This window comes from Erinaceus europaeus, chromosome 5, assembly GCF_950295315.1.
Source record: "Erinaceus europaeus chromosome 5, mEriEur2.1, whole genome shotgun sequence".
Lineage (NCBI taxonomy): Eukaryota > Metazoa > Chordata > Mammalia > Eulipotyphla > Erinaceidae > Erinaceus > Erinaceus europaeus.
Genome location: NC_080166.1, coordinates 51179102 through 51192561, shown reverse-complemented (window position 1 = coordinate 51192561; position 13460 = coordinate 51179102). Strand labels below are relative to the sequence as shown.

Genomic DNA, 13460 nt, shown 5'->3' with positions numbered 1-13460 from the left:
ATCAGACACTGTGTTTAATGGTACGTAGTAGTCTGATAAGGAGAAAGTCTAGATAAATTTACAAATGCTATTAGTATACACTGTAAATGTTAATTATTATTTTAGATGATTGAGAGAACACTAAAGCTGTATTAGCCAATCAAATTGTAAACTGGAGTATGAAAATTTTAGGATAGGTGGTGGCATACCTGGTAGAGCACACACATTCCATGCAGAGAGACCCAAGTTCAAGCCATTGGTTCCCAGTTGCTGAGGCCAAGCTTCAGGAGCAGTGGAGTGCAGGTGTCTCTCTTTCTCCCTGTCTCTCTTCTTTTCTATCTCTGTTTCTCACACTCTGCCTAAAATAAAGATATTTTTTTAATGAAAATTTTATTTTTTTAATTTCTTTATTGGAGGATTAATGATTTACAGTCGACCACAAAATATAATAGTTTGTACATGCATAACATTTCCCAGTTTTCATATAACAATAAAAAAAACTTTGAGTATTAAAATACTTTTAAAAGATTGGAATCTAGGGGTTTGGGTGGTGAAACACCTAGTAGTTCACATATGTTACAGTGCAGAAGATGAGAGCTTAAGCCCCAGTCCCTACCTGCAGGGTAGAAAGCTTCACAGTAGTGAAGCAGTGCTGCAAGTGTCTTTCTCTCTCACCCTCTGTATCTCCCCTTACCCTCTCAATTTCGAAATCTTTAGGACAAAAACCCAAGTTTAAATATAATTATGCAGACAGACTGACTGCATTTCTTTCTTTGCCTCTGTTCACTGTATTATGGTGACTTTTAAACTCTTGTGTAAAATTTCAGTTACAGAAATCTAATCCTCAATACATCTTTCCCATAGTTGGACATTGTATCTCCAATTATTGAGTCTGTAAGATACCTAGCCTAAATGTATAGATACATAACAATCATGCATCAGTTAAGAAAAGGATATATTCTGAGGTCACTGTCATTAGGTCATCTCATTATTATGTGAGCATCATGTAGTAAAGCTATACAAACTTGGGTAGCATAGACTACTATACACCAAGGCTATATGGTGAGCCTACTGCAACCACCATCATATGTGTGATCAGTTGTCAACTGAAGCATCATTAAAAATATGGATGTAAAAATAACTATCTCAGTCCCATGTATGTGGCCAGTAAGTACCTTTTGAATCTCTGTAGGAGATGGTTCTCCATCTGCTTTGATTGTAATTGCTTCCCCGCTGAACATGGGCGTTGAGTGGTGGGTCCATACTCCCAGTCTGCCTCTCTCTTTCACTAGTAGGGTGGGTCTCTGGGGAAGCGGAGCTCCAGGACACATTGGTGGGGTCTTCAGTCTAGGGAAGCCTAGCTGGCATCCTGATGACATCTGGAACCTGGTGACTGAAAAGAGAGTTAACATACGAAGCCAAACAAATTGTTGAGCAATCATGGACCCAAAGCTTGGAATAGTGGAGAGGAAGTGTTAGGGGGGTACTCACTGCAATTGAGAGGGGAGTGGGGAGGGGGGAGGTAGAGAGAGAAAGACACCACTTGTGAAGCTCCCCCTCCCCCCCACAGGTGGAGAGCCCGGGGCTTGAACCGGGACCCTTGCAATTCATACTATGTGTACTCAATGTGGTAAGCCAACACCCGGTCCCCCTTTTATTCATTTTTAAATAAGTGAAATTTGAGTCAACTGTAGGGAGCATTCTGCTGCAAAGAACAATCCAAACGGTCAACCATTAAATGTTACTCGTAATTGCTCACAGAAGTAAGCTGGCAGGTGCTTCATAAGCTAAGTACATCAAAAGGGCAAAGCAAAACAAAAGAGAAAAACAAAGCCCCCTTTTAAAGGTCAGTACACAAGTGCAAATTCCACTTATTTTAGCACAAAAACAAATGACTGAGGTGTGACCAATAGTCAAAGAAAATGAACGTTCATCATTTAAAGATATTCTTTAACTAACTTAAATAAATGGCAAATGAGAAGCATTACGTGCAGTTTATTTAAAAGGAAATACTATTTATTTACATTCCACTTACTTTCAAAAGAATGTGGAACTGTGGAAAATATTTATAAAAGATATAGCCTTGTTTTCCCTAACCCATTCATAATTTTCAAAAAACAAGGGTCTGGCTGAGAATCACAAGTCTAAAGATACCTAAAGAATTTATTCAGTTCAATGTATTTTTTTAATATCTCCATACAAGACTGAAATTAAGCCACTACAGGTAGATGAAAAATCAACTCTTCTTACAGGTAGATGACTAGTAGAACATATTACATTGTAATGGACATATTATATAACATAACCAATAGAACATATTCACAAAAGAACCAGCTGTAGCAAAATGGATCATGGCATTTAGCACATCAGTGAAATAAAGGCACAGCTACCACAGTATAGGACATTAAGAGTCTTTGTGCAGCAATGACAGTTCACACAGGAGAGATCACAATAGGCTATTAACTCAATAGCATCACAGTAACAATACCCAGTGTCTTTCTTGTTCTAGTATGTACAGTATATTTTAAACTTGAATATAACAAAGACATCATAGCTGGAATGTACACACAATTATTTTATATACAGCACAAAAATAACAAATAAATGAAAATACCCTTCTGTTCTGTAATTGCAAACAAGTAAACATTACTACCATATATTTGTTTCATTATTTCTAAGTGGTTTTTCTACCTTAAGAATGGCAGGCAGCATTTTCACAAAAATACTGAGATGGCTCAACATTTTTTGAAGTCAGATAATCTCTATATTTCAGTAGTCTAAGTTGTGCTCTTTCTTCTGTCAGCACAGACCCTCTCTAGTCACCCATTTTCTCAAAGCAACAACCGGAGCAGTCTCTAAGGGCTACAGAGGCATTACATCCGAAAACTTCTAGTTCTTTGAAATGGCTGGAAAGGGTTTTTCAGTGCCCACGTTAGCAGCTGTGGTTTGGGCTTTGATTTTTCAGGAAACAGAAGTGCTTCACTTTCTGGTGTAGGAAATCGTTCTCGGTAGACTTCAGGATATGATTTTTGAAACTAAGTGAAAAAGAGTGAAAGAAGAAAAAGAAATAAAAGCTAATAAAATATGGCAATCTAACTTAAAAACAAGAGCTTATGACTCCACATCCAACTATTTTAATGCGTAATTTACTGCTCTCTGTCAGGAAAGAGAATGAGAAAATAAGCAGATTTTTTTAAAAATATAAATCCTTTTAGCTAAATCATTTAATTCATTTTCTTTTTGTCTTTGCCACTAGGGTTACCACTAGGGGGGTCAGTGACAACACAGTGAATGCATTGCTTCCAGTGGCCACTTTTTTTTTCCTTTTGAGAGAGAGATGCCTCACAGCACAGTGCTGCTTCTCCTCTCATGAAGCTTCCTGGGGCTCAGGGTTTTGTGCACTCTACCAGGTATGTCGCTGTCCAGCCCTCATTCCACTTTCCATAAATCAAATTACTCTTTAGGTTGATCTGATTTTTAAGTAAATTTCTTGTTTTTTTACTATATTTCTTAAAGTTTCCCCACTGCCAACTATAGACTTCACCTTAAAAATATTCACAAGTAACTTTCATTTGAAAATAACTGATATTCTACATAGAAAAATTTGGCCCAAATATATTTCATCACCTCCCTGCCTCTCTAACTCAGTTCATCTGTTCCAGCCCAAATAAAAGGGGAAAAAAACAATAATGGAATGTGCTACATTATGAAAAGTGTAAAGGGAAGTATGATGCTACGCCTCTTCACAGAGCTCCATCTTTAAAATTACTCTGGAAAAAAATGACTAGTTGAGAATCTAAAGCACCAGTGTTACAGATAGAACCATATAGCTATACAACATGGTGGGAATCAAACTATGAAAATTCATATATATAAAAAACCCATTCAATAGGAGGATCTCACTCTCAGGCAGAAGTTGAAAAACAAGATCAGAAGAGAAAACACAAGTAGAACCTGAACTGGAATTGGCGTATTACACCAAAGTAAAAGACTCTGGCGTGGGTCAGGGGGAAAACAGAGGTCCAAGAAGGATGACAGAGGACCTAGTTGTATGGTTATATGGAAAACTGAGAAATGTTATGCATGTACAAACTATTGTATTTATTGTCAAATGTAAAACATTAATTCCCCAATAAAGAAATTTAAAAAAAAACATTCATTTGATCTTAGATCAATACATTAAGAATGGTCAAAGTAATTTGTTTTTAAAGATTCATTTATATTCATTTATATACTTGAGAGAGAGAGAGAGCAATCCTGCGAGCATCTCCAGTATGTGTGATGCCAGAGACTGAACTTGGGCTTTCATGCCTGCACATTCAATGCTTTGCATGTTGTACTACCTCCCATACAGCCAAAGATGAGCTACTACGTGAATTCTCTGTGGAGAATACAAAAATTCTCTGTGGAGTCAGGTGGTAGCGCAGCAGGTTAAGCACACGTGGCACAAAGTGCAAGGACTGGCGTGAGGATCCCACTTTGAGCCCCGGGTTCCCCACCCTCTCTCTCGATTTCTCTCTGTCCTATGCAACAACAATAACAACAAAGGCAACAAAAATGGGGGAAATGCCTCTAGGAGCAGTGGGTTAAGTGGTGCAGGCACCGAACCCCAAGAATAACCCTGGAGGCAAAAAAAAAGTCATCTCTGAAATCCTACACCATACATCATGTCAGATAACAAAACAAGGGACAAATACTGTGGAACAGAGACCAAAAGTTCGACAACGGTAGGAGACCTACATTCTAGAAACTGACAAGTGTGTTTTCAATGGGAATGTTGAAACACATGAATGAGATAGAATGCATTCAAAATGTTATTGTTTCTCAGAAGATTCACATGAGAGAATATGAATAAAGAATAAAAAGGAGAAGCATCATAATAGCAGAGAGAAGAATAAACCTATAAAGTTTTTTGGTTTTTTTTACCTGTTTCAATTTTTTCTTCTTCTCTTTGGTGGAGAGTTTGGCATCTGTGATGACTTCCTCCAACAGGGATGCTAGAGGTTCCTGAGAACCATATGCCCTTTGGTATTCAAATTCCTCTGGACTAATTTGACAACAGAAAGATGGAGCAGATAAAGTGATATCCATATCAGCTCCTGGGTATTTTATCTGAGGCAAAGGGATTAACAGTAAGAAGAAGAGAGTATTTTCAGGTTGTTTACAAAAGTTAGTGCAGATCAAATATAGTATATCATCTAGAAGGAAGAGGACAATCAATTAGAAGAAAAATATATTGAAAAAATTATGTCCATAACTTCAAGAAGAAATCATGTAAAGCCACAGTTTTAAATAAGGTTTTTATAACCTTGATCCACACTCCCAAGTGGGAGAGAAGTGATAGGAGGAAAAGGACAAGAGGGCTCTGAACTCCAGCTCCATCAGGTCCCAGAGAGAGAGGACAAAAAGGGGAGAGATATTTGGATGTAGTACTAGGGTTAAGTGTGGTTTGGAGGGGAAGAGAAGACTGGACCTGGAAGGAAAAGGGGGCAATTATGTTCAAATGTAGACAGATGGTTGTAGAGATGACAGCGTACCCATGTCTGCAACCTTGGGAGACCCATGGTGCTTTGCAACAGAAGGACCTGCGATTCAGAGCTCAGGTGGGGGGGATGGTGTAGAATTATACCCCTGTTGACATGTAATTTTGTAAATCGACATTGAATTGCTAATAAAAAAATATTAAAAATAGATAAGAAAATATGGTTTTTACTCTCTAGCCAAAGTCATCAGAAGAGCTATAGTATTGAAGCTACACTATAATCTATAACCCAGGCTTCCTGCCACATCAGGAGACCCCGATTCTCACTCTTGGGGATGGTAGAGCTACACATTTAGCTCAGTTGTTATGCAGCAACCATCCCCAAACGTGTTAAAAGTAAAGACAAGTAGGCAGACACTGAAAAGGGCAGGAGGAAAAATGAAAAAATAAGATAAAAAACAGATATACCAAACCTATAAATAAATATTCATTAAAAAAAAAACTTAACTTGAGAGTCCAAGAGGTCTATCTTCTCAGAAATATACCTGCTATTCTTCTGTCATGGAAAACAATTCTTATTTCTTTGACTTAAATTTCTCCCCCAAAAGACATGGCTTAAACAAATGAGTTGCTAAGCACATGAATTACACTCCATGACTAAAATTGTGTTATGAAATCAATTTGAGACAACTTAAGAGAGACAGACCAGAACTATAAAAGCAACAGGCATATTCAGGACACTTTTACAACTTTTTTTTTTTTTGGGGGGGGGCATAGGGAAGGCTAATGGAACAGAAAAAGCACTGAAAACTAAAATAAAGGAAAAGACCCAGGTAAAGTGTAACATCCAGACATATTAGACATGTGAAAAACTAGAAACATACAGTTAAAGGGTGAAATGAGCAAGGTCTATAGAAGACTCCTCTCAAAAACAATGCTTACCTCATAATTTATCTGCAGGCCTGTAAAGGGCCCTCAACAAGTCAGCAGAGCGGCCCAGTAACACTGCTCATTTTCAGAGAAGCACTGTCCTAAACGTGCTATGGTGTCATGATATGATGAACTCACAGAACTCAGCAACAAAAAGACAAACACCACCATTAACAAATGGGAGGAAGAGGGGCCAGGCCATAGCACAGTGGGTTCAGCGCACATAGTGTGAAGCACAAGCACGTGCACAAGGATCCTGGGGGAGTCATTTCACAAGCGGTGAAGCAGGTCTGCAGGTGTCTACCTTTCTCTCCCCCTCTCTGTCTCCTGTTCCTCTCTTAATTTCTCTCTGTCCTATCCAACAATAACAACGACGACATCAATAACAACAATAACTACAACAACAATTTTAAAAAGGGGCAACAAAAGGGAAAATAAATAAATACCAAAAAAAAATTAGAAAAAGAAATCTCCAGCAAATATACTGGACTGTCCTCTACAGAAGAAAAGACAAGAAAGGACAGTCGGAAGAAATTCTAAAGAAAAGAACTCGCTGTGCAGTCAAATTCCAGAGGGCCATCACTGGTGCTTCTCGGGCTGATATAATGGCCTGAAGATAGAGCAGGCTATCAGGGCTGCCAAGAAGCAAAGAAAGCTGAGCAAGCACCAGAAAAGACTGCAATGGCTGCTGCTAAGGCTCCCACAGAGGCAGCACCGAAACAAAAGATCGTGAAGCCTGTGAAGGTTTCTGCTCCTTGAGTTGGTGCGAAATGCTAAATTGACAAGATCAGAATTTTCAATAAAGACCTGACTATGGGAAAAAAAAACAAAACAACAGCAACATATTCTCCTCTGCTATCACGCTGAAGAGACTAGAGACAATCATGCTGAACAGAGGAAGATGGAAGGAAAAGGATGAAAATCGGATGCTGTTACACACAGATGAGATCTACGAAGCAAAGCAAAGGGCAATACAGGGTCAACCTTCAATAGATTGTAGTCTATCACAACTTCTTCAAGAACTCAAAAGGGCAGGAGGAGGAGCACTAAGGAGAGGGAGGTTCAGGAACCTAAGTGAAACAAGATGACTGGATGGGTGACAAGGATCAAGGATGAGATGCACAGCTACCTGTCTTGAGGAAATAGGAACTGGAGCCTTGTCAACACCAATCCTGTAAATCAACATTTCCTCAATAAAGTGATATTGAAATTGAAAATAATAGGGCGAGTGTTTCATTTTGTTTTAAACTACACACTGGAAACAGAACATTTAATTATTATTTAATATTATTTAATGCCACAAGAGGTAGGGGTTCACTGGTCCTCAATTATGTAGCCTCAAAAAGAACTTCAGTAAAAGCAGTCCAATCATTCAGAAGGGATAAACATTTCTGCCTTTCCCAAAAATTTCTAGTGCCACAGACTGATCCCACAGCTACTTTATAAAGAGTAACTGACATTTGTCAGACATTTGCGCTACTTTATAAAGAGTAACTGACATTTGTCAGACAATTGCAGTGCTCTAATCTTCACAACAAGACCATAAAGAATTGGCCAGAGAGGCGGGGAAGATAATATAATGGTTATGCAAACTGACTGTCATGTCTGAGATTCCAAGATCCTACGTTCAATCCCTCTCACCACCAGAAGTCAGATGAGCAGTGATCTGATTAAAATTAAATTTAAAACTTGGCCTCTTGGGAGTCAGGCGGTAGTGCAGCAGGTTAAGCACACGTGGCACTAAGCGCAAGGACTGGCATAAGGATCCCTGTTTGAGCCTCCAGCTCCCCACCTGCAGGGAAGTCACTTCACAGGTGGTGAAGCAGGTCTGCAGGTGTCTATCTTTCTCTCCCTCTCTCTGTCTTCCCCGTCTCTCTCCATTTCTCTCTGTCCTATCTGACAACAATGACCGCAGTAATAACTACAATAAAACAAGGACAACAAAAGGGAATAAATAAATAAATAAATAAATAAATAGGCCTCTTTGGTAACTACCAAGCCACCCCATTAGCTGGGGTCCAATTCTGGGTATCATAGGATTCCCCTGTAGATACAATGGGCTTAAACCTCTAGCAAACCCCTCTCTCCACCATCACTAGTCATTTCCATTAGGAATGTCACCAAAAGCCTTTTCGAGGGCCTCTTCAGGACCTTGCCCTCACTATAAAGTAGCAATGGTAGGGACTGCCCCACTTTCCGAAGGGAGGCTGGGCCATCCTATCCTGCCACTTGAGGAGACTGGTCTTGAAATGAGTGCAGCCTAGAATGTTCCCAGATGTGACTGTGGACTGACAGAGACTTAAAGATTAAACAGGCTCTTGTGCTAAATGGGAATATACATGGGCCCTGGTTCAGGCCGATGTGGTAAACAGTAAACTGTATTTACATTGCTATTTTTGTAATTTTGTAAATCACTAATTAAAAAAAATAAAAGTTTTTAAAAAACTCATGTCAAATCACTTCTTCTTCTAGCGTTTGCCATGTCAAATCACTGAGTTGTAGGAACACTTAACCCGTAATACTAAGCCGTCATCCAAAAAAGTGTTTTAATTAATTAATTGACTAAAGGTGTGGGCCATCTTGATACTCATAGAACTAAAATCCAGAGAAGGTTGATAACTTGTCAAAAGCTTCACAGGCAGGAAAGGGGAGAGTCAGGAGTTTGCTCTGGCTTTAAAGCTCTAAAACCAAGTTTTTCTACCACGTCAGGTTTTACAGTACTAGTGTGGCATGAAAATCAAGAGCAGTTTCTTGAGACAGATTGCATTTGTTTGAATCTTGGCTCTGCAGCCACAGTAAATCAGCTGTACTGTGCCTTAGCTTCTTCATACAAACATTAACAATGTCTACATCACAGACTAGTATGCATCGAGACATGGAGGTGGTGGACAACAGCACAGCTGGTTAAGCACACACACCACCATGGCTGAGGCCCCAGGTGCAAGCTGCTGGCCCACACCTGCAGGGGGAAGGAAGATTCAAGAGCAGTGAAGTAGTTCTACAGGTGTGTCTCTTTTATATTCTCTCTCTTTCTCCCTATCATTATCCCTTTCCTTCTCAATTTTTAGCTCTATCCAGTAAAATAAAAAAAGAGCATGAAATGAATCAAGAAGTGTTATTTATATATCATTTCATCAAAACACATATGTAGATTCTATGCAAATTCACTTAAGGAATTTGGAGCTGTGCATATGCAGCACAACTCTGCATGACAAAACCAACAAGATATTCCATAAATATTCATAGATTATAGCAAATACGTGCAGACCCCTGCTACAAGTGCTTTGTACATATTAATTCACTTAAGCTCCATCCGGCAGAAAAGTCTAGCAAGCCCACATGACTGCTCACTGGCAATTTTCTAGGACTGATCACATTCTCTCCTTTACCTGAACTCTTCGTAAATGAGCCACACGCTCCTCTATAGAGGTCTGCAAAGCCAAAGGGACTTTCAGAATCTCCTGGTAATTGTCCATCAGAAATGTCACCAATCTAGCAGCTAATAACTCATCCAAGTCCACCTCATCCTTGGAACACAAGATGCATCGGGAAAATGTCTGAACCATCTGAAAAACAGGGAGGGGTGGGGGTGGATCATAAATAAACGCAGGTAATTTTTTTTCTTCCAATTCGGAAATGGGTACGACCTTATTTGTGAAAAGAAAAATGAGACTAATTAGTAAGAAACTGCCCACCGCACAAGGTGTACATGCTGCCTGGCAACAGACCACACACGGTCCCCTCAGATGATCCCCTTACTGAAAAGCGTTAAAATAATGTACGTTTTATCTGATGGGATTAGTAGAAAAGTCTGAAAGCTTTTGAACGGCGTCCATTTTAGACATGCGTATAGATCTTGCGGCATTTTGAAATTCAGAGTACTTTATACTTTGTAACCATTTAGTCTGGCAACATTCCTTTTTCATTACTGATTTTTTTTTTTTCAGTCTGCTAGCACTGGCCATGCCTCAAACACGGTTTTTCTTAGTTTACTGGGTTTTGTTCTGTTTTTTTTCCTAGGATTTTGCATGTACTTTTGATAACTGTCTTTAAACAAAAGCATAAAAGTCTACAAGAAATGCTTGAGTGATGGAACCCTCTTGATAGTAAACAGAAACTTTTATAGCAGCTGCTTCCACAGATTTCATGTTAACTACTCCATTCTCAATATTCTCTGAATAAAGCTTTTCCCTTTTCTTACTCACGTTATTGCTGACAATCCCACTTCAAAACGTATAAGCAGGGAGTCAGGCGGTAGCGCAGCACATTAAGTGCACGTGCAAGGACCGGCATAAGGATCCTATTGGAGGCGCAAAGTGCAAGGACCGGCATAAGGATCCTATTGGAGCCCCCGGGCTCCCCACCTGCAGGGGAGTCACTTCACAGGTGGTGAAGCAGGTCTGCAGGTGTCTATCTTTCTCTCACCCTCTCTGTCTTCCCCTCCTCTCTCCATTTCTCTCCGTCCTATCCAACAACAACGACATCAAGAACAACAATAATAAAAAGGGCAACAAAAGGGAATATTTTTAAAATCTTAAAAAAAAAAAAAACCTATAAGCAGGGGTTGGGCGCTGGCATACCCGGTAAGCACACACATCACCACACACAGGAACCAGGTTGAAGCCCCCAGTGCCCCACTACTGAAACTTCACTAGCATTAACACAGTGCAGCAAGTGTCTCTCTTCCTCTCTTGCTACTTCCCCTTCCCCTCAAATAAATCAGTAAATAAATAGAATGTATTTCTTAACCCTGTAAGCATGAAGTCATGATTTTTATAACATGACTTCATTGATAAATTGCACATGATATTCTTGTTTTCACTCACATTCATGTGTATAGGGAGACACAAACTAAGATATTTTACCTGAAGACTATGCACTCCAGAAATTCTTAGGCTGCCTTGAAATTATATCCAACATCTAGTATGAGCTTTCTTCTGGGGAACAGGTACAAAGTTGTATTCAACTTCTTTAAAAAGGTCCATTAGTCCCTCTAGCAATCCACTAATCCCACCCTTGAAAAGTCAAGACCATTCCACTGGGCATGGAGTGCTCCTTACAACTGATACCAGCACCAAGCCCCAGCAATAACCCCTGTGGCAATACATTTAAAAATAAATAAGTTTTTAAAAGCCACTAAGACCAAATGTATAAAAGTATAGTTAGTACTAGTCTGGGTGGGTTCCAATCCACTCTGATTTAAGCAAGTCTGTCTTATAAACCATCTACTGTTTGCCAAGCTAATCATCTTTACTCAGGTGAACTTCCTTTCAGAAACACAAGACATGTTAGAGGCTAGAAATCAATCTACCAGCGTGCGGGCGCCAAATCCGTCACACAGTGGTGGCATCTCCGTGTTTAGGCAGATCCTCGTCATCATTCTCATCAACAGCTGCAACTTGCGTCTGTTTTCAGGCGGCAGCAGAAGGCAGCAGAGCTGAAACGCCTCAATAGCCACGGTCTCTTTCTGTAACAAACCTGATGGGGAGAGGGAGCTTTTGATTTTTAAAATGTGTCTCTTCCTTGACAGTTACATTCACGTTTTTACGAAATATGCATTAGAATATTACGTGTGTTCACTTGTTGAACTCTGCTGAGACAATAAGCTATAGGTAGACTGTCATGTAGCAACCAAGAAAATGAAGAACCATCACCCCTGGGTGGCAAGTAGCATAAATCTCTCATCCTTACATCTTCGAGAGTTGACTAAACTTTCAAAGCCTTCTTTCCCATTAAGCTAGAGCACTGCTGTGACACCTGACCTAAATAGCCCTCAACACTCGCAGTGTTAACAGACTTAAACAGAATGAGCAAGATCAAAAGTGTTAAATTCTACCCTTTGTATTCTTTCTTCCTAACAAGCAGGGTCATCATCTCACACGACTTTCTTAGACCAAATAGTAGAAATACTAACATCAGATAATGGTTCCATTTCTTACTAAGTAATAACGAATAATGCTTTTTCTCTACTCAAGCTGTGCTCCCCCCCACCAATATTCTGATTCAATCATGTCATCCCTCTTCACCTCCAGTATGATTTGTTAAAAATTAAAAATATTTTAGAGGAGCTGGGAGACAGGTCGGTCAGTCCTTAGGACACACACTCTGCCATGCACAAGGACCAGGTATGAACTCCTGCTCATACCACAAGGGAGTACCACACCAAGGAAAACCCCAGCGGCAGTGAAGCAGTGTCATCACATCTCTCCCCTCCCCTCCTCTCCCCTCCCCTCCTCTCCTCTCTCCTCTCCCCCTTCTCCTGTTCTTCTTCTTCTCCTCCTCCTCCTCCTCCTTCTTTTCTCTCTCTCTCTCCTTCCCTCCCTCCCTCTCTCTCTCTCCTTCAACCAAAAGAGAGAGAGGCAGAGTGCCCTGCCAGGAGTAGTGGAATTATGCAGAAGCAAAGTGCCACCAGCAAAACAAAATTAGGATACCCCAATATTGTGCCTTTTCCAGCCATATTTGTCTCAGGACACACCTAGGCCCTAAGTTCTCTAATTAGATAAAATTACTTTTACCAAATTATTATTCCATAATCAACCCTTTCAAGTCCCCACGAGGCTATAACTTGGAAACAAAACCATCTTGTACATTCAAGATTTTTTTTTTTTTTTTACTTTTTTCATCATGTATGATAGCTATACCAGGAACGACGCTAAGTCATGGAAGCGAGTCAAGTTCCTTTCTTTGAAGGACTTCTGAACTGTAAGAGGAGATTCATTGAAAAGAAATAAATAAAAATAAATAGCAAAAGGTGAGAGGAGGTGCTTCAACAGCTATCTGTAGGTCATATATTAGCGGAACCGTAAGTCACTCAATAGGCTAAAGCATTAGCCATGAGGGTAAAAGTTTGGTTGGCAGACATGCAGCTGAAAGGCAGGGAGAGATGAGATCTTAGAAGGCTTTGACTTCCAAACTACAGCGGCATGCACTAGAGAGGAAGCGAAGCGGCAGGAGAGAGAAGCTTTTATGCTCTACCACTGGGCCAACTGCCTAGTCATGAGGGAGCCTTTATATTTCAAGTTCTGATCCTGAAGTTCACTGGAAATAAAGTTGCTAATCATCAGTATCA

The 13460-nt window shown here is 40.0% G+C and overlaps 1 protein-coding gene across 1 annotated transcript in view; it reads right to left on the bottom strand.

Moving 5' to 3' along the window:
* Nucleotides 1–1973: 1973 nt before the first annotated feature.
* The window catches only part of DEPDC1B (DEP domain containing 1B), a 71344-nt gene continuing 59857 nt past the window's right edge, over nt 1974–13460 (bottom strand). The window contains exons 8-11 of the mRNA XM_007516906.3: nt 11703–11869; nt 9781–9957; nt 4906–5091; nt 1974–3014 (exon numbers count right to left, since the gene is read on the bottom strand). Of these exons, the coding sequence (XP_007516968.1) occupies nt 2853–3014; nt 4906–5091; nt 9781–9957; nt 11703–11869 (692 nt within the window). The 3' untranslated portion in view covers nt 1974–2852. The remainder of the gene's footprint in view (nt 3015–4905; nt 5092–9780; nt 9958–11702; nt 11870–13460) is intronic.